This window comes from Papio anubis, chromosome 17, assembly GCF_008728515.1.
Source record: "Papio anubis isolate 15944 chromosome 17, Panubis1.0, whole genome shotgun sequence".
Taxonomy (NCBI): domain Eukaryota; kingdom Metazoa; phylum Chordata; class Mammalia; order Primates; family Cercopithecidae; genus Papio; species Papio anubis.
The window spans coordinates 46,530,773-46,554,240 of NC_044992.1; the positions used below are offsets into that span (position 1 = coordinate 46,530,773).

At 47.3% G+C, this 23,468-nt stretch overlaps 1 protein-coding gene across 5 annotated transcripts in view; it reads right to left on the bottom strand.

Annotated features, from left to right (window-relative positions):
• The window catches only part of MED1 (mediator complex subunit 1), a 51,121-nt gene extending 40,543 nt beyond the window's left edge, over positions 1-10,578 (bottom strand). For 3 of the 5 annotated variants that reach the window (XM_031657064.1, XM_031657062.1, XM_031657061.1), the window contains exons 1-3: positions 10,318-10,578; positions 6,235-6,341; positions 1,987-2,065 (exon numbers count right to left, since the gene is read on the bottom strand). Coding sequence is in view for 2 of the 5 variants with exons in the window: in XM_031657062.1 (XP_031512922.1) it covers positions 1,987-2,065; positions 6,235-6,341; positions 10,318-10,342 (211 nt within the window). In the remaining 3 variants the exon portion in view is untranslated. Of the gene's footprint in view, positions 1-1,986; positions 2,066-6,234; positions 6,343-10,317 lie in introns of those variants that run through there. The other 2 variants (XM_031657063.1, XM_031657065.1) reach the window with 2 other exon arrangements.
• Positions 10,579-23,468: the final 12,890 nt, after the last annotated feature.

Sequence of the window (23,468 nt, forward strand, 5' to 3'; positions counted from 1 at the left end):
ACCTGTAATCCCAGTTACTTAAGAGGCTGAGGCAGAAGAATCACTTGAACCCAGGAAACGGAGGTTGTAGTGAGCAGAGATCACGCCACTGCACTCCAGCCTAGGCGACAGAGTGAGACACCGTCTCCAAAGAAGAAGGAAAAAAAAAAAAAAACCTCAGCTGAATTAGGTTCATTTCCAGTGGATCAAAGTAAAATCTGTTTTTACTTTCATTATTCCCAAAAAATAGAATTAGTCATTATAAGCATGAATAATCAAGCTCATGACTTATATTTTACATTTATTTTTCCGGAAATTTGCTCCATAAACATCGTAAAAATCTTTTTAGAGTAAAATGTCCATCTTCTAGCCAGGCATGGTAGCTCATGCCTGTAATCCCAGCAATTTGGGAGGCCGAGGCAGGTGGATCACGAGGTCAGGAGATCGATACCATCCTGGCTAATGCGGTGAAACCCCATCTCTACTAAAAATACAAAAAATTAGCCAGGCATGGTGGGATGCACCTGTAGTCCCAGCTGCTTGGGAGGCTGAGCCAGGAGAATCACTTGAACCCAGGAAGTGGAGGTTGCAGGGAGCCAAGATTGTGCCACTGCACTCCAGCCTGGGAGACAGAGTGAGACTGTGTCTTAAAACAAACAAACAAAAAAAAAACGTCGCCAGGTGCAGTGGCTCACACCTGTGATCCCAGCACTTTGGGAGGCCAAGGCGGGTGAATCACCTGAGGTTGAGAGATCAAGACCAGCCTGACCAACATGAAAAACCCTGTCTCTACTAAAAATACAAAATTAGCCGGGCATGATGGCATATGCCCGTAATCCCAGCTACTTGGGAGGCCGAGGCAGAAGAATCACTTGAACCCAGGAGGCAGAGGTTGTCGTAAGCTGAGATTCCACCATTGCACTCCAGCCAGGGCAACAAGAGTGAAACTCTGTCTCAAAAAAAAAAAAAAAAAAAAGTCCATCTTCTTATCAAGATTAATCAGAAAAAAACGTGAAGAAAAAAAAAAACTTTGCCGGGTGTGGTGGCTCACGCCTGTAATCCCAGCACTTTGGGAGGCCGAGGCGGGTGGATCACGAGGTCAGGAGATCGAGACCATCCTGGCTAACACGGTGAAACCCCATCTCTACTAAAAAATAGAAAAAAATTAGCCGGGCGTGGTGGCGGGTGCCAGTAGTCCCAGCTACTCCAGAGGCTGAGGCACAAGAATCGCGTGAACCCAGGAGGCGGAGCTTGCAGTGAGCCAAGATTGTGCCACTGCACTCCAGCCTGGGCGACACAGCAAGACTCCGTCTAAAAAAAAAAAAAAACAGAAAAAAAAAACTTTTCCCAGGTATCTCTTTTTTTTTTTTTTTATTTGAGACAGAGTCTCGCCCTGTTGCCCGGGCTGGACTGCAATGGTGTGATTTTGGCTCATTGCAACCTCCGGCTCCCCAGTTCACACTATTCTCCTGCCTCAGCCTCCCAAGAAGCTGGGATTATAGGTGCCCACCACCACGCCCAGCTAATTTTGTATTTTTAGTAGAGACAGTATTTTTAGTAGATACTAAAAACGTGATTCTATACAGCTACTCAGGAGGCTGGGACTCCCGCCACCATGCCCGGCTAATTTTTGTATTTTTAGTGGAGATGGGGTTTCACCACGTTGGCCAAAGCTGATCTCAAACTCCTGACCTTGTGATCCGCCCGCCTCAGCCTCCCAAAGTGCTGGGATTACAGGAGTGAGCCACCACACCTGACCTCCCCAGGTATCTTATATTACCCTTCATCATTTATCTTTTAATCTCTATCATCCTCCAAAACAGGATCGAAAATAAATGTTTCAAACTATAGCAAAAAGCTCATTCCAACTCCATAAATGAATGCAAGAGCAATATCTAGTATATAAAGTAGACCTACCTCAATTTATACTTCAAGTCTAAGTATAAAATGGTCCTTCTTAAACTGGGGGTTTTGTGAAATCAGCATATTTCAAAAGCGTTTACAAACCTTTGAGAGCCTTCTGCAATGTCTCCAAACAGCTGACCAAATGTTGATGCCCTCCAGAACTCATCACAACCCTCTTCTCCTGTGTCAAGTGGGAAAATATTTGAGGTGAAAATTAACCAGGCCAACAGTGTTTTGGGTAAACATACACATTATCCTAGTAGTAATATTGCAGGACAGTCTATAGACTCAAAATAGGCTACAGACTTTGTAGACTATATAGAGTAACACTGATCTACAAGTGTTACTCTGTCCATCCATCCAAAGGAAGAAAAATCCATATACATGAGTGTAGAAAAAGGTATTCCTCAGCCAGGCACAGGCTCATGCCTGTAATTCTAGCACACTGGGAGGCCAAAGCTGAATAATCACTTGAGTCCAGGAGTTCGAGACCAGCCAAGGCGAGATAGAGAGATCCTGTTTCTATTTAGTTAAAAACAAAAAAGAAAAGGAAAAACATATTTCCACATCTAAAACAAGAAAACCTTTACAGAAATATTAGGAAGAATCAAAATGTAATAGATGAGATCTGCCTCCTGTGGAAGTGACTATATGCTAAGATATAAACAGTTAAATAAGATGGCTCAGGAGATTTGGTAGTGTACAAATTTAACAAGGTGATTTGCATGTAATCTGAGAAACACAACCAAATTTTAGGAAAATGAGATTGACTCTAAAAAATAGAACATGTAGGCTGGGTGCGGTGGCTCACGCCTGCAATCCTAGCACTTTGGGAGGCCAAGGCAGGTGGATCATGAGGTCATGAGGTCAAGAGATCGAGACCATCCTGGTCAACATGGTGAAACTCCGTCTCTACCAAAAATACAAAAATTATCCGGGTGTGGTGGCGCATGCCTGAAGTGCCAGCTACTCAAGAGGCTGAAGCAGGAGAATCGCTTGAACCTGGGAGGCAGAGGTTGCAGTGAGCTGAGATCGTGCCACTGCACTCCAGCCTGGCAACAGAGCGAGAATCTGTCTTGGGAAAAAAAAAAAAAAAAAAGAAACAGAAAAGACACAGAACATGCAGTCCAGAAAAGGGACTTCCAAAGAACAAAAAACTTAGTCCAGTTTTCCTAATGCTATCCAGTGAAGAAGTTTCCCTCTGAAAAACATTCCATTCCCTAAAAATGTGAACAATTTTCTGGTATAAGGATAGTTTTCCAGGCTTTTCCATGTTGCAAATAAATCTATCTCACTGCTCTAATTCTCCCTTACAAAACAAAGTAATTTATTAATAATCTGAAATCTCTTGATTCTTGACAGGAGAAGAGGTGCTCTGGTCAATGAATACCAGTATTATGAAAACTGGAAAACTAAACGTTTTGTTATAAATTAATAAATAAGCATATAGTATGTCAGTTGTTGAAAACTCTTTTTTTGTTGTTTTATGAGATGGAGTCTCGCTCTGATGCCCAGGCTGGAGTGCAGTAGCGTGATCTCCGCTCACTGCAACCTCCACCTCCTGGGTTCAAGCAATTCTCCTGTCTCAGCCTCCCAAGTAGCTGGGACTACAGGCACCTGCCACCACAACTGGCTAATTTTGTCTTTTTAGTAGAGACAGGGTTTCACCTTGTTGGTCAGGCTGGTCTCGAACTCCTGACCTCAGGTGATTCACTCACCTCGGCCACCCAAAGTGCTGGGATTACACGTGTGAACCACCACGCCCGGCCACGAAAACTCTATAAAACCTTAACATACCCATAAAATTAGGTTTCTGAATCTGCAAAACTGACAAGTAGACATGGAAAGTCATGGTGACCAAACCAAGATAGTGGTACCCAAACAGAGGGCCTTAATAGCCACCTGGAATTCTTCTATCTCACAATGTCTCTCTAATGACAGTATCATTTACAGAACATATTTCAAGCTAGAATTTGGTTGCCTTAAGGAATAAAAATGACAACTTGGGCCAGGCGCAGTGGCTCACACCTGTAATCACAGCACTTTGAGAGGCTGAAGTGGGTGGATCACAAGGTCAGGAGTTCGAGACCAGCCTGGCTAACACGGTGAAACCCCACCTCCACTAAAAATACAAAAATTAGCTGGGCATGGTGGCGGGAGCCCCAGCCTCCTGAGTAGCTGTACAGAATCACTTGAACCCAGGAGACAGAGGATGCAGTGAGCCAAGATCCTGCCACTGCACTCCAGCCTGGGCGACAGACGGAGACTCCATCTTAAAAAAAAAAAAAAAAATTAATCCGCCAGGCATGGTGGCTCACACTATAATCATAACACTTTGGGAGGCCAAGGTGGGTGGATCACTTGAGCCCACAAGTTTGAGACCAGCCTGGGCCACATGGTAAAAACCTATTTCTGACTGGGAGCAGTGGCTGACGCCTGTAATCCCAACACTTTGAGAGGCCAAGACCAGCAGATTACGAGGTCAGGAGATCAAGACCATCCTGGCTAACACGCTGAAACTCTGTCTGTACTAAAAATACAAAAAATTAGCTGGGTGTGGCAGCGGGCACCTGTAGTTCCAGCTACTCAGGAGGCCGAGGCAGGAGAATGGTGTGAACCCAGGAGGCGGAACTTGTAGTGAGCCGAGATCACACCACTGCACTCCAGCCCGGGGGGACAGAGCAAGACTCAATCTCAAAAAAAAAAAAAAAGAAAAAAAAAACCTATTTCTACAAAAAATGTAAAAAACTAGCTGTACAGCCGGGCACAGTGGCGCACGTCTGTAATCCCAGGACTTTGGGAGGCCAAGGCAGGCAGATCACGAGGTCAGGAGATGGAGACCATCCTGGCCAACGTGGTGAAACCCCATCTCTACTAAAATACAAAAAATTAGCCAGGCATGGTGGCGTGCACCTCTAGTCCTAGCTACTTGGGAGGTTGAAGCAGGGGAATCACTAGAACCCGAGAGGCAGAGGTTGCGGTGAGCCGAGATCACACTATTGCACTCCAGACTGGCCACAGAGTGAGACTCCATCTCAAAGAAAAAAAAAACAAAAAAACTAGCCAGGCATGGTTACATGCACCTGTTGTCCCAGATACTGGGAGGCTGAGGTGGGAGAACCACCTAAGCCTGGGAAGTCAAAGCTACAGTGAGCCATGATCATGCCACTGCACTTGAGCCTAGATGACAAAGTAAGACCTGATCTCAAAAAAAAGAATGAATCAAAAACTCTTCTAGTACAGGCTGGGCAGACCTAATTAGAAAATCAAAAATCTGTAATGCTCCAAAATCCAAAACCTTTTTAGCATTCACAATGATGCCATCAAAGATTTCACACCTGACCTCATATAACAGGGTCATGGTCAAAACGCAGTCAAAACGGCTGGGCATGGTTGCTCACACCTGTAATCCCAGCACTTCGGGAGGCCAAGGCAGGTGGATCACCTGAGGTCAGGAGTTGAAGACCAGCCTGACCGACAAGGAAAAACCCCATCTCTACTAAAAACATAAAAATTAGCCAGGTGTGATGGCCCATGCCTGTAATCCCAGCTATTCAGGAGGCTGAGGCAGAAGAATCACTTGAACCTGGGAGGCAGAGGTTGTAGTGAGCCAAGATCGGTCCATTACACTCCAGCCTGGGCAACAAGAGTGAAACTCCGTCTCAAAATAAAAAAAGAAAAAATAAAAAAACTTTGTTTCATGCACAAAAGTATTAAATATATTATTAAATATATTGTATAGGCCGGGCGCGGTGGCTCAATCCTGTAATCCCAGCACTTTGGGAGGCCGAGACGGGCGGATCACGAGGTCAGGAGATCGAGACCATCCTGGCTAACACGGTGAAACCCCGTCTCTACTAAGAAATACAAAAAAACTAGCCGGGCGAGGTGGCGGGCGCCTGTAGTCCCAGCTACTCCGGAGGCTGAGGCAGGAGAATGGCGTAAACCCGGGAGGTGGAGCTTGCAGTGAGCTGAGATCTGGCCACTGCACTCCAGCCTGGGTGACAGAGCGAGACTCCGCCTCAAAATATATATATAAAATTACCTTCAGGCTATATCTATAAGGTGTTTATGAAACATAAATTCTGTGTTTAGACTTGGGTCCCATCCCCCAAGATATCTCACTATGTATTTGCAAATATTCCAAAATCTGAAACACTTCTGGGCCCAAGCATTTCAGATAAGGGATACTCAACCTGTAGTATAGATACAATAAGACTCCTAAAGTTGAAACCACCATGTATTCAGATGTTTTATGAAGATAGTATGAATACATTTACATGAGGAACTTAGCGTATTAAGAATAATTATCTACGCAAAACACTTTACCCACTTCACCACAATCCTTACCATGACTTGACGCACAAGCTTAATGGTTTCACTCCAAGGTCTATTTTGGTTAAATTTTGCATGGAGCCGTTCCAGGAGAGAACTCATCTTACTCAGCTTTTCCGACTCTGCGATTCAAATCAGAAAATGTCATCAGTAACTGTTCTATCAAGACTATCCACAGTTTTCCTTGCAAAATAAATTCCCACACTTCATCTCAGTAAGAATTCAGTTAAAATATTTTCCAAAATCATTTTACTTCAAAATATCCAAAGAAGACATTTTTAATGGCAAGATGACACACAAATTATAGGTCTGATGTAAGGAATACCATACAGGCCGGGCGCGGTGGCTCAAGCCTGTAATCCCAGCACTTTGGGAGGCCGAGACGGGCGGATCACGAGGTCAGGAGATCGAGACCATCCTGGCTAACACAGTGAAACCCCGTCTCTACTAAAAAATACAAAAAACTAGCCGGGCGCGGTGGCAGGCGCCTGTAGTCCCAGCTACTCGGGAGGCTGAGGCAGGAGAATGGCGGGAACCCGGGAGGCGGAGCTTGCAGTGAGCTGAGATCCGGCCACTGCACTCCAGCCTGGGCGACAGAGCAAGACTCCGTCTCTAAAAAAAAAAAAAAAAAAAAAAGGAATACCATACAGCTGGACTGTTTTCTATCCAAACTTTTTTTTTTTTTGAGACGAAGTTTCACTCTTGATGCACAGGCTGGAATGCAATGGCGCGATCTCGGCTCACTGCAACCTCCACCTCCTCCCAGGTTCAAGCAGTACTCCTGCCTCAGCCTCCCAAGTAGCTGGGATTACAGGCACGCACCACTACACCAAGCTAATTTTGTATTTTTAGTAGAGATGGGGTTTTACCACATTGGTCAGGCTGGTCTCGAACTCCCGACCTCAGGTGATCCGTCCACTCGGCCTCCCAAACTGCTGGGATTACAGGTGTGAGCCACCACACCCGACCTCAAGCACTAGTAAAAGTGCTGGGGAGGCCAGACACTGTGGCTCACACCTGTAATCCTCGCTAGCACTTTGGGAGGCCAACATGGGAGAATACTTAAGCTGGGGAGTTCAACTACAGCTTGGGCAACATAACAAGATCTCGTCACTACTTTAAAAAAAAAAAAAAATTGTCAGGCCAAGCACAGTGGCTCACACCTGTAACCCCAGCATTTTAAAAAGCCGAAGCAAGCAGATTACCTAAGTCAAGAGCTTGAGACCACCGTGGTCAACATGGTGAAACCCTATCTCTACCTTTTTTTTTTTTTTGAAATGGAGTTTTGCTCTGTCACCTAGGCTGGAGTACAGTGGTGCAATCTTGGCTCACTGCAACCTCCGCCTCCCGAGTTCAAGCAATTCCCCTGCCTCAGCCTCCCTAGTAGCTGGAATTACAGGCATGTACCACCACACCCAGCTAATTTTTGTATTTTTAGTACAGACGGGGTTTCACCATGTTGGCCAAGCTGCTCTCGAACTCCTGACCTCAGATGATCCACCCACCTCAGCCTACCAAAGTGCTGGGATTACAGGCCTGAGACACCACACCCGGCCAAACCCTGTCTCTACTGAAAATACAAAATTAGCCTGGTATGGTGGTGCATGCCTGTAATCCCAGCTACTTGGGAGGCTAAGGCAGGAGAATAGCTTGAATCCAGAAGGCAAAGGCTGCAGTGAGCCGAGATCACACTATTGCACTCCAGCATTAGCAAGAGCAAAACTCTGTCTCAAAAAAAAAGAAAAAGAAAAAAATTAGCCAAGCCTCCTGGCATGTGCCTATAGTCAGTTCCCAGCTACTCTGGAGGCTGAGGCAGAAGGATCACCTTAGCCTGGGAGGTCGAAGCTTCAGAGATGGGCCTTGATCACACCACTTACTCCATCCTGAGCAACAGATGGAGACATTGTGTCAAAAAGAAGTTATTGAACTGGGTTAGAGAGGAAAATTTTTTTAAAAAATAAAAAGAATAAATGAAATTGCTAAAAAGACAGCAGTGAACAAACTAGACAAAAACTCCTACTTCACAAAGTTTCCATTTTTACCCTTCTCCCCTTGCACCTGAGAAGTACATTTTTTCTTTTTTTTTTTTTTTTAAGACAGAGCATCACTCTGCAGCCCCGGCTTAAGTGCATTGGCACAATCAAGGTCTACTGTAGCCTCGACCTCCCATGCTCCAGGATCAAGTGATCCTCCCAGCTCAGCCTTCAGAGTAGCTGGGGCTATAGCTAATTTTTCCTTGAAACAGGGTCTCGCTCTGTCGCCCAGGTTGGAGTGCAGTGGCACAATTCTGGCTCACTGGAGCCTTGACCTACAGGATTCAGGTAATCCTCCCACCTCAGCCTCCCAAGTAGCTGGGACTACTGGCTTGTGCCACCATGCCTAGTTAATTTTTATATTTGTTGTAGAGACAGGCTTTTGCCAGGTTGTCCAGGCTGGTCTCCAACTTGTGAGCTCAAGTGATCTGCCTGCTTCGGTCTCCCAAAGTGCTGGGACTACATCCTTGACTCACTACCTGGCCCTAATTTTTTATTTTTTATTTTATTTATTTATTTATTTTTAATTAATTTATTTATATTTTTGAGATGGAGTTTTGCTCTCATTGCCCAGACTGGAGTCCAGTGGCACCACCTTGGCTCACTGCAACCTCCACCTCCTGGGTTTGAGTGATTCTCCTGCCTCAGTCTCCCAAGTAGCTGGGATTGCAGGCATGCCACCATGCCTGGCTAATTTTGTATTTTTAGTAGAGACAGGGTTTCACCATGTTGGTCAGGCTGGTCTTGAACTCCTGACCTCAGGTGATCTGCCACCTTGGTCTCCCAAAGTGCTGGGATTACAGGAGTGAGCCACCACGCCCAGCCAATTTTTTTTTTTTTTTTTTTTTTTTTTTTTGAGAGGAAGTTTCCCTCTTGTTGCCCAGGCAGGAGTGCAATGGCACAATCTTGGCTCACCACAACCTCCACCTCCTGGGTTCAAGTGATCCTCCCACCTCAGCCTCCCAAGTAGCTGGGATTACAGACATACGCCACCACAGCCAGCTAATTTTGTGTTTTTAGTAGAGCCAGGGTTTCTCCATGTTGGTCAGGCTGGTCTCAATCTCCCGACCTCAGGTGATCCACCCGCCTCGACTTCCCAAAGTGCTGGGATTACAGGCGTGAGCCACGGCGCCCGGCAATTTTTCATTTTTTTGTAGAGGCAGGGCTCACTATGTTGCCCAGGCAGGTCTCGAACTCCTGGGCTCAAGGGATCCTCCAGCCTCAGCCTCCCAAAGCGCTGGGATTACAGATGTGAGTCACTGCTCCCGCGGGGCCTCACCTTTCGACCTCTCCTCCAAAACACACTCCTTGTTTTTCTTGAGAAACCTGCTGATAAATATCTGCACTTCGATGCTCCAACATTTTTTGAGCGACTATTACGTTCCAGAAACTATATAAAAATGAATCAGGCAAGGACCCTAATCTGCAAAGCTCGGAGTAAACTGGAGATAAACAAACAATAACACAGCTCACTGTATCAACAGAACTATGCCCAAAATGCCAAGGAAGCATCTAAGCCGGAGTGTGGAACTTTAGAAAATCTTAGTAAAGTTCCCCAGGAAAGTTGTTTTTCTGCAGTTATTAGTTCGGTCAATAAAAGAATGAAATTCAGCACAGTTTAAAAATACACAACAGTACAGGATCTGAACACTTGACATTGTAGGGAGCCGCTGGCTGCTAATAAATACAAGGAATTAATCATTTCATTCATGCCAAAATAGTCTCCAGTACGTTTACACACAGCCCTAAATTTATTCAGGCGTCTCTTCTGGAAGGAGATGTAAGCTGGTTTTGTATTCACTAGCCCCGTCTCGCACCACTTTAGGCCAAAAGTGCCCTAGTCGAGCATGAAATCTTCACAGAAGTTGAGAGTCCCCATCACCCCAAAGTCGAAGCTCTATAGTCATCAAGGAGGGTATAGTGACAATCTAAAACTCATACACATTCCCTCTCCCGGACTCTGTGCCCCTCAAGTGGCCCCCATGGGACATCTGCAAGAACCTTCTCTCACAAACTGGCTCCCCCAGTTGTGTCCCGCCCCCTCCTTTCCCCCTCAGTCACTTACCCTCGGTTTCCCCCTGAGCTTTCATCCTGAAGGCGGGGAGAGACTGGATCTGCCACAAAAGGATAAGCCCTTCCCCACCACTAACGGGGGAAACAAGTTGGCTCGGGATCCCAGGACGCAGGGCACCAGCAGTCCCTACTCTTCGCGGGAAGGATCAGTCTGAAGTCCCCGGCGGCAAGAAGAGAAGGGTGCTGGAGGCCGCCGCCATCTTCCCCAACGGAACTTCCCAAAATTCGCGAGATAAACCGTGGTCCTGCCAGAAAGAGGAAAAGGACAGGGCATCGAAATCTCGCGAATATTGGTCGATGCGTGGGCCTCGCGAGATTTCTTTCAGCCCTGTCTTCTTTGATCTGAGTTGTCTCAGGCCTCAAGCCGCTGTATGTTAAACCTGCCGGCAGGTAGCTTTCAGCTCCCCTTCGGAAACCGGCATTTTTTTGTTTATTTTATTTTAGCAGTTAACTCGCAAATTAACTGATTAATTAACATGTCCCTGTACTTAAAGACTGGCTTTTCTTTTTTTTTTTTTTTTTTTTGACACGGAGCCTTGCTCTTGTCGCCCAGACCGGAGTGCAATGGCACGATCTCGGCTCACTGCAACCTCCGTCTCCCGGGTTCAAGCGATTCTCCTGCCTCAGCCTCCCTAGTAGCTGGGATTACAGGCACCCGCCACCACGCCCGGCTAATTTTTGTATTTTTAGTAGAGACGGGGTTTCGCCTTGGCTAGTCACCCGGCCAAGACTAGCATTTCAAAGGGTATCGGTATCAGAAATGTCTTATGAAAAATAAGTTTAACCTGAGATACTAGATGCAGTAATTACATCCTAAGAAAGACAGTGGCGCGGCCGGGCGCGGTGGGTCACGCCTGTAATCCCAGCACTTTGGGAGGCCGAGGCAGGCGGATCACGAGGTCAGGAGATCGAGACCATCCTGGCTAACACGGTGAAACCCCGTCTCTACCAAAAATACAAAAAAATTAGCCGGGCGTGGTGGCAGGTGCCTGTAGTCCCAGCTACTCGGGAGGCTGAGGCAGGAGAATGGCGTGAACCCGGGAGGCGGAGCTTGCAGTGAGCGGAGATCGTGACACTGAACTCCAGCCTAGGCGACAGAGCGAGACTCCGTCTCAAAAAAAAAAAAAAGATAGTGGCGCATTGTAACATGATGTTCAAAGCGAGACTAGCACAGTTCATTCCCCTTTTCTCATTTTTTTCGTTTCAAAACTATTTCTGGCTGGCCGCAGTGGCTCACGCCTGTAATCCCCACACTTTGGGAGGCCGAGGCAGGTGGATCATCTGAGGTCAGGAGTTTGAGACCAGCCTGGCTAACATGGTGAATCTCCGTCTCTACGAAAAATACAAAAATTAGCCCGGTGGTGCGCTCCTGTAATCCCAGCTATTCAGGAGGCTGAGGCAGGAGGATCACTTGAACCCATGAAGCGTAAATTGCAGTGAGCAGAGATCGTGTCACTGCACTCTAGCCTGGGTGACAGAGTGAGACTCTGTCTCAAAAAAAAAAAGAAAAAACTGTATAATTTGCTATCCTCAAACTAAGTGTTCTTCACTTAGTAAGCATCTGTGGAGTCCTAATGTGTGTATATTTGGAGCTGGTAATACAAACATGAAAACACGACCAGGCACAGAGCTACTCAGGAGGCTGAAGCAGGAGAATCGCTTAAATCCCGGAGGCAGAGGTTGCAGTGAGCCGAGATCATGCTACTGCACTCCAGCCTGAGTGGTAGAGCAAGACGCTGTCTCAGACAAATAAACAACCATAAAAACACAACCCTAGCCTTTGATAGGCTAATCTTATTTAGAGTTCTGAAAATATGATTGGTCACTGTAATCACAGGGGCTCAAATTTTTTTCATTAATTATTATGCCCTAAGTACCACTGCCAGATACCCAACTACACTTTCTCATGGAAACTCTTTATACAAATAAAAAATAAATGTCTGTACTAAGTGTTGCTAGTACATTTTTAACTTTATGAAGCTTATAAATAAGCTTTACTAACTTCTGGTTACACAATTGAATGAGAAGTTATTTGTCATCTGAAAATGCAGATGAAACACACCATTGGAAATGTTCTACTCTAGAAGATAACAGAGCAATGTCCTTTGGGAGGCTGAGGCAGGCACTTGAGGTCAGGAGGTCGAGACCAGCCTGGCCAAAATGGTGCAACCCCATCTCTACTAAAAATACAAAAAATTAGCCCAGTGTGGTGACACATGCCTGTAATCCCAGCTACTGGGGAGGCTGAGGCAGGAGAATCGCTTCAATCCGGGAGGTGGAGGTTGCAGTGAGCCAAGATCGTGCCATTGCACTTCAGTCTGGACAACAAGAGCAAGACTCTGTCTCAAAAAAAAAAAAGCAATGTCATTAAACAAGAAAAGTATTCAAGGTACATATAGGAACAGTATTTATATATGGCAAAATGGGTACAGTGGGCAAATCGTAAGTGACTAAGCTTTGAAGGAAAATCCAAAGGACTCTTTTTTTTTTTTTTTTTTTTGGTGACAGAGTCTCGCTCTGTCATCTGGGCTGGAGTGCAGTGGCATAATCTCAGCTCACTGCAACCCCTGCCTCCCAGGTTCAAGCAATTCTGCCTCAGCCTCCCAAGTAGCTGAGACTACAGGTGTACACCGCTACACCTGGCTAATTTTTTTGTATTTTAGTAGAGACAGAGTTTCACCATGTTGCCCAGGCTGGTCTCGAACTCCTGAGCTCAGGCAATCCACCCACGCCGGCCTCCCCAAGTGTTAGGATTACAGGCATGAGCCACCGTGTCCGGCCCAAAGGACTCTTTAAATCTAAAATCTAAACTAACAAATTGGTTTGTGGGGAAAAAGAGCTATTGAAACTTTAGTTAAATGTCTCTTCTTGTGCACAGCATAAACAGAAACTTTCTGACTTGTTTTAGTACATTTACAGGCAAAGTATTGCCACCGCCTGACTGATCACTTGGGGTTCACAGAGTTGCCCTGACTCTCTGCCCTTGAAGGTTATGCAAATAAAGCAAATGGAGCAGTCCTGGAATTTCTGAGTTCAAAGTTTTTCTGTAGAATTAAGCAACCCTTATTTTACAAAAGCACTATTCTCACCAGTTATTGGATCAATACCTGCAGTTTACAGTAGATATCGTATTTAAAAATTTAGATACAGGACGGGCACGGTGGCTCAAGCCTGTAATCCCAGCACTTTGGGAGGCCGAGACGGGCGGATCACGAGGTCAGGAGATCGAGACCATCCTGGCTAACACCGTGAAACCCCGTCTCTACTAAAAATACAAAAAACTAGCCGGGCGAGGTGGCGGGCGCCTGTAGTCCCAGCTACTCGGGAGGCTGAGGCAGGAGAATGGCGTAAACCCGGGAGGCGGAGCTTGCAGTGAGCTGAGATCCGGCCACTGCACTCCAGCCCGGGCTACCGAGCAAGCCTCCGCCTCAAAAAAAAAAAAAAAAAAATTTAGATTAAGATTTGGTGCAGAATCGACCACCAAAAAGAGAACACCATGTTAGGGAGATTATAAGAAAGAAAGAAAGGAAGAAAGGATGAAAGAGAGAGAGAGAGAGAGGAGAGGAGGAGGAAAGAAAGAAAGAAAGAAAGAAAGAAAGAAAGAAAGAAAGAAAGAAAGAAAGAAAGAAAGGAGGGAGGGGAGGGAGGGAGGGAGGGAGGAAGGGGAGAAGGGGGGGAGGGGAGGGGAGGAAAGAAAGAAGAAAGAAAGGGAAAGAAAGAAAGAGAGGAGGCCGGGCGCGGTGGCTCAAGCCTGTAATCCCAGCACTTTGGGAGGCCGAGATAGGCGGATCACGAGGTCAGGAGATTGAGACCATCCTGGCTAACCCGGTGAAACCCCGTCTCTACCAAAAAATACAAAAAACTAGCCGGGCGAGGTGGCGGGCGCCTGTAGTCCCAGCTACTCGGGAGGCTGAGGCCGGAGAATGGCGTGAATCCGGGAGGCGAAGCTTGCAGTGAGCTGAGATCCGGCCACTGCACTCCAGCCTGGGTGACAGAGCGAGACTCCGTCTCAAAAAAAAAAAAAAAGAAAGAAAGAAAGAAAGAGAGGAAGGAGGGAGGGAGGGTTGAAAGAGAAAGAAAGAGAGAGAGAAAGAAAGAGAAAGAAAGAAATGAAAGAAAGAGGAAGTGCAGTTCAATAGAAAGTACTGGTTTAGGATGTAGAAATGAGGTGTTCCGGCTTCAGGCACTTCTTACACTTAAGTATAAACATGGTCCAATCTAATTCCTTGTGAGTCTCAGTTTAACCTATATTAGATGTCGATAATAATAACATAGGTAGGGGCGCAGTGGCTCACGCCTATAATCCCAGTCCTTTGGGAGGCTGAGGTGGGTGAATCACTTAAGGTCAGGAGTTTGAGACCAGCCTGGCCAACATGGCTAAACCCTGTCTCTACTAATAATACAAAATACAAAATAATACAAAAAAAATACCTAGGTAGCCGGGCGCGGTGGCTCAAGCCTGTAATCCCAGCACTTTGGGAGGCCGAGGCGGGTGGATCACGAGGTCAGGAGATCGAGACCATCCCTGGCTAACATGGTGAAACCCCGTCTCTACTAAAAATACAAAAAACTAGCCGGGCGTGGTGGCGGGCGCCTGTAGTCCCAGCTACTCGGAGGCTGAGGCAGGAGAATGGCGTGAACCCAGGAGGCGGAGCTTGCAGTGAGCCAAGATCGCGCCACTGCACCCCAGCCTGGGCGACACAGCGAGACTCTGTCTCAAAAAAAAAAAAAAAAAAAATAGCTAGGCATAGGGGTGTGCGCCTGTAATCCCAGCTACTTGGAAGGCTGAGGCAGGAGAATTGCTTGAACCCAGGAGGTGGAGGTTGCAGTTAGCCAAGATCCTGCCACTGCACTCCAGCCTAGGCCACAGATTGAAACTGTCTTAATAATCATCATAATAATAATAGGCCCGGTGCAGTGGCTCACGCCTGTAATCATGCCACTGCACTCCAGCCTGGGCAACAGAGGGAGACTTCGTCTCAAAAAAATAAATAAAAATAATAATAATAACGTAATTTCATTAGTTTATTCAATTGAAATTTATTGACGGGATTAAGAGTTCCATGAAAAATTTTAAAGTGCTATAGAAATACAAGATATTGTAAGTGCAAAGTTTCAGTGATAAAGCTTCATTCATTCATTCCTTTGTGGTCTCTAATTGACTTCAAGAGGCAGTAACAGAGAATTTTAAAAGTTTTGGCCAGGCGCAGTGGCTCACGCCTGTAATACCAGCACTTTGGGAGGCCAAGGAGAGCAGATCATGAGGTCAGGAGATCGAGACTATCCTGGCCAACACAGTGAAACCCTGTCTCTACTACAAATAGAAACAATTAGCTGGGCATAGTGGCGGGCGCCTGTAATCCCAGCCATTCGGGAGGCTGAGGCAGGAGAATGGTGTGAACCTGGGAGACAGAGCTTGCAGTGAGCCAAGATCGCGCCACTGCACTCCAACCTGGGTGACAGAGCGAGACTCCATCTCAAAAAAAAGAAAAAGAAAAGAAAAGAAAAGAAAAAAAGAAAAGTTTCTGCTGGTGTTTAATCTGGATAATCAATTTAATTCTTCCATATTTTGACATATCACCATGCCTTCTGTCGTCTTCACTTTTCCATTCCACTGTGGGTACATTGTGTGTTTTTTTTTTTTTTTTTGAGGTGGAGTCTTGCTTTGTCGCCCAGGCTGGAGTGCAGTGGCACCATCTTGGCTCACTGCAAGCTCCGCCTCCTGGGTTCATGCCATTCTCCTGCCTCAGCCTCCGAGTAGCTGGGACTACAGGCATGCACCACCACGCCCGGCTAATTTTTTGTATTTTTAGTAGAGACAGGGCTTCACCGTGTTAGCCAGGTTGGTGTCGATCTCCTGACCTCATGATCCGCCCGCCTCGGCCTCCCAAAGTGCTGGGATTACAGGCGTGAGCCACCGCGCCCAGCTGTGGGTACATTGTGAGTTAAAAACTTGGTCTTGGCTGGGTGCGGTGGCTCGCACTTGTAATCCCAGCACTTTGGGAGTCTGAGGCAGAGGGATCACGAGGTCAGGAGTTCAAACCAGCCTGGCCAAGATGGTGAAACCACGTCTCTACTAAAAATTTTAAAAAATCAGCTGAGCGGGCCGGGCGCGGTGGCTCAAGCCTGTAATCCCAGCACTTTGGGAGGCCGAGACGGGCGGATCACGAGGTCACAAGATCAAGACCATCCTAGCTAACATGGTGAAACCCCGTCTCTACTAAAAAAATACAAAAAACTAGCCGGGCGAGGTGGCGGGCGCCTGTAGTCCCAGCTACTCGGGAGGCTGAGGCAGGAGAATGGCGTGAACCCAGGAGGCGGAGCTTGCAGTGAGCTGAGATCTGGCCACTGTACTCCAGCTCGGGCGACAGAGCAAGACTCCATCTCAAAAAAAAAAAAAAAAAATCAGCTGAGCGTGGTGGCAGACGCCTATAATCCCAGCTACTCAGAAGGCAGAGGCAGAGAATTGCTTGAACCCAGGAGGCAGAGGTTGCAGTGAGCCATTGTTGAGATAGTGCCATTGCACTCCAGCCTGGCAACAGAGCAAGACTCCATCTCAAACAAACAAATAAAAAACTTGATCTCATTTAAAAGACAGAAAAATCAGGGTGAATTTTGTTGAACTCATGACAACAAACCCATGCCAACGCTTACTATGGCTGACCAGTCACTACATTTAATCAGCCCAGGAAGTCTCATGCCATCTGTCATCTTGTAAAACATTCAAGGCCAAACACAGTGGCTCATGCCTGTATTCCAAGCATCTTGGGAGGCCAAGGTGGGAGGATCCCTTGAGCTGAGGACTTCAAGAGCAACCTGGGCAACATAGCAAGACCCCATCTTTACAAAAAATAAAAAAAAAATTAGCCAAGCTCTGTGGCTCATGCCTGTAATCTCAGCCAGGAGAGGTTGAGGCTGGAGGATTGCTTGAGCTCAGAAGGTAAAGACAGCAGTGTGTCAGCCAGGTGCGGTGGTTCACACCTATAATCCCAGCACTTTTGGAGGCCAAGGTGGGTGGATCACCTGAGGTCAGGAGTTCGAGACCAGCCTAGCCAACATGGCAAAACCCCATCTCTACTAAAAATACAAAAATGAGCTGGGCATGGTGGCAGGCGCCTGTAATCCCAGCTACTCGGGAGGCTGAGGCAGGAGAATCGCTTGAACCCAAGAGGCGGAGCTTGCAGGGAGCCTGGATCGTGCCATTGCACTCCAGCCTGGGGGACAAAAGCGAGACTTTATCTTCAAAAAAAAAAAAAAAGACTGCAGTGTGTCATGGTCATACCACTATACTCCAGCCTGGGCAACAGAGCAAGGCCTTGTCTCAAGAAAATAAATTGGTGAGGAGTTTTATATCCAGGGCCTCCTATCGTCCTATAGCAGTGAATAAGGAGTGTTCACAACTGAGTTCCAGTACTTGTGTTTTTCTTTCTTTCCTTTTTTTTTTTTTTCAGACAGTTTCGCTCTTGTTGCCCAGGCTGAGTGCAATGGCACCATCTCAGTTCACCGCAACCTCCACCTCCCAGGTTCAAGTAATTCTCCTGCCTCAGCCTCCTGAGTAGCTGGGATTACAGGCGTGTGCCACCACACTGGGCTAATTTTTGTATTTTTAGTAGAGACGGGGTTTCTCCATGTTGGTCCGGCTGGTCTTGAACTCCTGACCTCAGGTGATCTGCCTGCCTCGGCCTCCCAAAGTACTGGGATTACAGGCTTGAGCCTCCATGCTCGGCCAGTGTTTTTCTTTTTTCTTTTCTTTTTTGAGGCAGTTTCTTGTTCTATTATCCAGGCTGGAGTGCAGTGGCATGATCATGGCTCATTGCAGCCTTGACCTCCTGGACTCAAGTGATCCTCCCGTCTCAGCCTCAGAGTAGGTAGGACTACAGGCAAGCACCACCATGCCTGGTTAATTTCTTGCTTTTGTTTGTTTATTTTTTGTAGGGATGGAGTCTTGCTCTGTTGCCCAGGCTGGAGTACAGTGGTGTAATCTTGGCTTACTGCAACCTCTGCCTCCCGGGTTCAAGCAATTCTCCCGCGTCAGCCTCCCGAGTAGCTGGGAATACAGGCGCACACTGCCACGCCCGGCTAATTTCTTTTGTATTTTAGTAGAAATGGGGTTTTACCGTGTTGCCCAGGTTGGTCTTGAACTCCTGAACTCAGGCAATTTGCCTGCCTCAGCCTCCCAAATTGCTGGGATTACAAGCATGAGCCACCGAACCTGGCCTGTCATTTCTTGTATTTTTTTGGAGAGACAGAGGTCTCAACATGTTGCCCAGACTGGTCTCCAATTTCTGGCCTCACGAAATCCTCCCATGTTGGCCTCCCAAATTGTTGGTTTTATAGGTGTCAGCCACCACACTCAGCCCATTTTTCTTTTTGTTAGCCACTTTTTTTTTTTTTTTTTTTTTTTAAGACTGATTCTCACTCTATCGCCCAGGTTGGAATGCAATGGCGCAATCTTAGTTCACTGCAACCTCTGCCTCCCAGGTTCTAGTGATTCTCATGCCTCAGCCTCCTAAGTAGCTGGAATTACAGGTGCGTGCCACCATGCCCGGCTAAATTTTTTTTTGTACATATATATAAAAATATATATATATACACATATATATATATTTTTTTGAAACAAAGAGTGTTACTCTGTCACCCAGGCTGGAGCGCAGTGGCACGATCTTGGTTCATGGCAACTTACGCATTCTGGGTTCAAGCGAGTCTCCTGTCTCAGCCTCTTGACTATCTGTGATTACAGGCAAGCACCACCACGCCTGGCTAATTTTTGTATTTTTAGTAGAGACAGGATTTCACTATTTTGGCCAGGCTGGTCTCGAACACCTGACCTCAAGTTATCCGCCCACTTTGGCTTCCCAAAGTGCTGGGATTACATTCATTAGCTACCGTGCTTGGCCTCTAATTGGTTTTTGTTTTTTTTTTTTTTTTTCGAGACGAGTCTTGCTCTGTTGCCCAGGCTGGAGTGCAGTGGCGCATCTCCGCTCACTGCAAGCTCCACCTCCTGGGTTCCCGCCATTCTCCTGCCTCAGCCTCCTGAGTGACTGGGACTACAGGCACCCGATACCACGCCTGGCTAATTTTTTTGTTTTTTTTTCCTTTTTTTTGAGACGGAGTCTGGCTCTGTCGCCCAGGCTGCAGTGCAGTGGCCGGATCTCAGCTTACTGCAAGCTCCGCCTTCCGGGTTCACGCCATTCTACTGCCTCAGCCTCCCGGGTAGCCGGGACTACAGGTGCCCGCCACCTCACCCGGCTAATTTTTTTGTATTTTTAAGTAGAGACGGGGTTTCACCGTGTTAGCCAGGATGGTCTTGATCTTGTGACCTCGTGATCCACGTGATCCACCTGTCTCGGCCTCCCAAAGTGCTGGGATTACAGGCTTGAGCCACCGCACCCGGCCATTTTTTTGTAATTTTAGTAGAGACGGGGTTTTACCGTGTTAGCCAGGATGGCCTCAATCTCCTGACCTCGTGATCTGCCCGCCTCCGCCTCCCAAAGTGCTGGGATTACAGGAGTGAGCCAGCGCACCCGGCCCATTTTTATATTTTTAGTACAGACAGGGTTTCACTGCATTGGCCAGTCTGGCCCTAAACTCCTGACCTCAAATGATCCTCCCCTCTTGGCCTCCCAAAGTGCTGGGATTACAGGCATGAGCCACCGCTCCCAGCCACTTTTTTTTTTGTTTTGTTTTGTTGAGACGGAGTCTGCTTTGTCACCCAGGCTGGAGTGCAGTGGCCGGATCTCAGCTCACTGCAAGCTCCGCCTCCTGGGTTTGCGCCATTCTCCTGCCTCAGCCTCCCGAGTAGCTGGGACTATAGGCGCCCGCCACCTCGCCCGGCTAGTTTTTTGTATTTTTTAGTAGAGACGGGGTTTCACCGTGTTAGCCAGGATGATCTCGATCTCCTGACCTCGTGATCCGCCCGTCTCGGCCTCCCAAAGTGCTGGGATCACAGGCTTGAGCCACCGCGCCCGGCCCACTTTTTTTTCTTGATAGCGTTTTTACTTCCATAGAAGATCAAAAAGTTGTCACGGAAAACTTGGTCTTTTTATTTTTTTAATTTTTATTATTATTTATTTATTTATTTTGAGCTGGAGTTTTGCTCTGTTGCCAGGCTGGAGTGCAATGGCTCGGCTTGCTGCAACCTCTGCCTCCTGGGTTCAAGCAATTCTCCTGCCTCAGTCGCAGGAGTAGCTGGGACTACAGGCGTGCGCCACCAAGCCCAGTTAATTTTTGTGTTTTTAGTAGAGACGGGGTTTCACCATGTTGGCCAGGATGGTCTCCATCTCTTGACCTTGTGATCTGCCCGCCTTGGCCTCCCAAAGTGCTGGGATTACAGGAGTGAGCCACTGTGCCCAGCCTGATCTTTTTATTTTAGAACCAGTATTTATGGACTCAATCATTTAGGGCATGGTGGCTCACGCCTGTAATCCTAACACTTTGGGGGCCAATCCTAACACTTTGGGGGCCAAAGTGGACGAATTGCTTGAGCCCAGGCGTCTGAGGTCAGACTGGGCAACATAGCGAGCCCTCCATCTCTACAAAAAAATTAAAATTAAAATTAACTGGGCTGGTGGCCTGCACCTGTAGTCTCAGCTACTCAGGAGGCTGAGGTGGGAGGATCACCTGAGCCCATGAGGTGAAGGCTACAGTGAGTTATCATTGTGCCTCTGCACTCCAGCCTGAGTGACAGAGTGAGACCCTTCACACACACACACACACACACAAATTAGGTTTTTTTAAAAAAGATGTTTTGGATAGCCCTTTGAGCAAAAGGAACAAGAACATTTAAAGAGAGTGATTTTTTTTTTTTTTTTTTTTTGAGACGGAGTCTCGCTCTGTCGCCCAGGCTGGAGTGCAGTGGCCGGATCTCAGCTCACTGCAAGCTCCGCCTCCTGGGTTTACGCCATTCTCCTGCCTCAGCCTCCCGAGTAGCTGGGACTACAGGCAGCCGCCACCACGCCCAGCCAGTTTTTTTTTTTTTTTTTTAGTAGAGACGGGGTTTCACCGTGTTAGCCAGGATGGTCTCGATCTCCTGACCTCGTGATCCGCCCATCTCCGCCTCCCAAAGTGCTGGGATTACAGGCTTGAGCCACCTTGCCCGGCCAAGAGAGTGATTTTTGAGAATGGAGTTTACCTTAATTCAGAATGTTTTCTGGTCCTGAATTTACCAACTGAACTTCTCAGTTTTGGACAAGCCCCTTCACTTCTCCATGCCTTAGTTTTCTCACTTACACGACCTATTTCAGAGGACTGTTGTGAAGATGGAATGACTTAAGGTACGTAAAGTTTTTTAAAGTAATAAATGAGGGGCCAGTGTAAGAGAATGTTATTTTCGCCGGGCGTGGTGGCTCAAGCCTGTAATCCCAGCACTTTGGGAGGCCGAGACGGGCGGATCACGAGGTCAGGAGATCGAGACCATCCTGGCTGACACGGTGAAACCCCGTCTCTACTAAAAAAATACAAAAAACTAGCCGGGCGAGGTGGCGGGCGCCTGTAGTCCCAGCTACTCGGGAGGCTGAGGCAGGAGAATGGCGTGAACCCGGGAAGCGGAGCTTGCAGTGAGCTGAGATCCGGCCACTGCACTCCAGCCTGGGCGACAGAGCGAGACTCCGTCTGGGAAAAAAAAAAAAAAAGAGAGAATGTTATTTTCTTGTTAATTAATACTATGCTTTTCTTGTTCATATTATAATCTTTCATATGAGAATGAAAGGCTAAATTATCCAATAACAGCCATGGGAGGATCTCAAGATGGGATGAGCTTTTAGGTTCTGAGATTTTTTTTTTTTTTTTTTTTGAGACGGAGTCTCGCTCTGTCACCCAGGCTGGAGTGCAGTGGCCGGATCTCAGCTCACTGCAAGCTCCGCCTCCCGGGTTCAACACCATTCTCCTGCCTCAGCCTCCCGATTAGCTGGGACTACAGGCGCCTGCCACCTCGCCCGGCTAAATTTTTTGTATTTTTAGTAGAGACGGGGTTTCACTGTGTTAGCCAGGATGGTCTCGATCTCCTGACCTCGTGATCCGCCCGTCTCGGCCTCCCAAAGTGCTGGGATTACAGGCTTGAGCCACCGCGCCCGGCCCAGGTTCTGAGATTTGAAGCAAAGATTGGTGAGGAGATAGCGCCATTGGATGGAAGAGCTTGTGCTTTAGTCTCAAAAAGACATGAATTTGAATGTTAACTGTGGCACTTGTTGGACTAAATGATTCAACTTCCCTGAGGCTGGGATTCCTTTTCTATAAAATGGGGATGAAAGTCTCGTGTTTTGCAGGGTACTTGTGAAAATTAGAGATAATGGGCCGGGCGCGGTGGCTCAAGCCTGTAATCCCAGCACTTTGGGAGGACCAAGTGGGCAGATTGTTTCAGTCTAGGAGTTCAAGACCAAGGATCGCTTGAGTCTAGGAGTTCGAGACTAGCCTGGGCAACATGGCGAAACCCCAGCACTACGAAAAATAGAAACAAATTAGCACGGCGTGGTGGCGCGACTCTATAGTTCCAAGTACTCGGCAGGCTGAGGTGGGAGGATTGCTTGAGCCCCGGAGGTGGAGGCTGCAGTGAGCCAAGATCGCGCCACTGCACTCCAGTCTGGGCAACAGAGAGAGACCTTGTTTCAAACAAACAAACAAAACGCCCGGGCGCGGCGGTTCACGCCTGTAATCCTAGTACTTTGGAAGGCCGAGGCGGGAAGATCACTTGAGGTGAGGAGGTCGAGACCAGCCTGGCCAACATGGTGAAACCCTGTCTCTACTAAAAACACAAAAGTTAGCCGGGCATGGTGGCGGGCTCTTGTAATGCCGGCTACTCGGGAGGCTGAGGCAGGAGAATCGCTTGAACCTGGGAGGTAGAGGTTGCAGTGAGCCGAGATCGCGCCACTAACACTCCAGGCTGGGCGACAGAGCGAGACTCCGTCTCAAAAGAAAACAAAAAACAAAAAACAAAGTCATCCTGGTAGTTAAAAGATTTGTTAAAAAGGAAGTTAAAATTAGTTTGTCACGGAGCCTGGGAGTGTTTGTTTAATCACTTATCGATAAAGTTTTGGTTAAAAAAAAAAACTCGGTTTGTTCCGTTTCAATAAAGCTTTGTTCAAATGGGGAGAGAGCGCTCATCGCGAGAGTCAGGTGAAACGCGTTTCTAGTTTGGGACCTGATCTC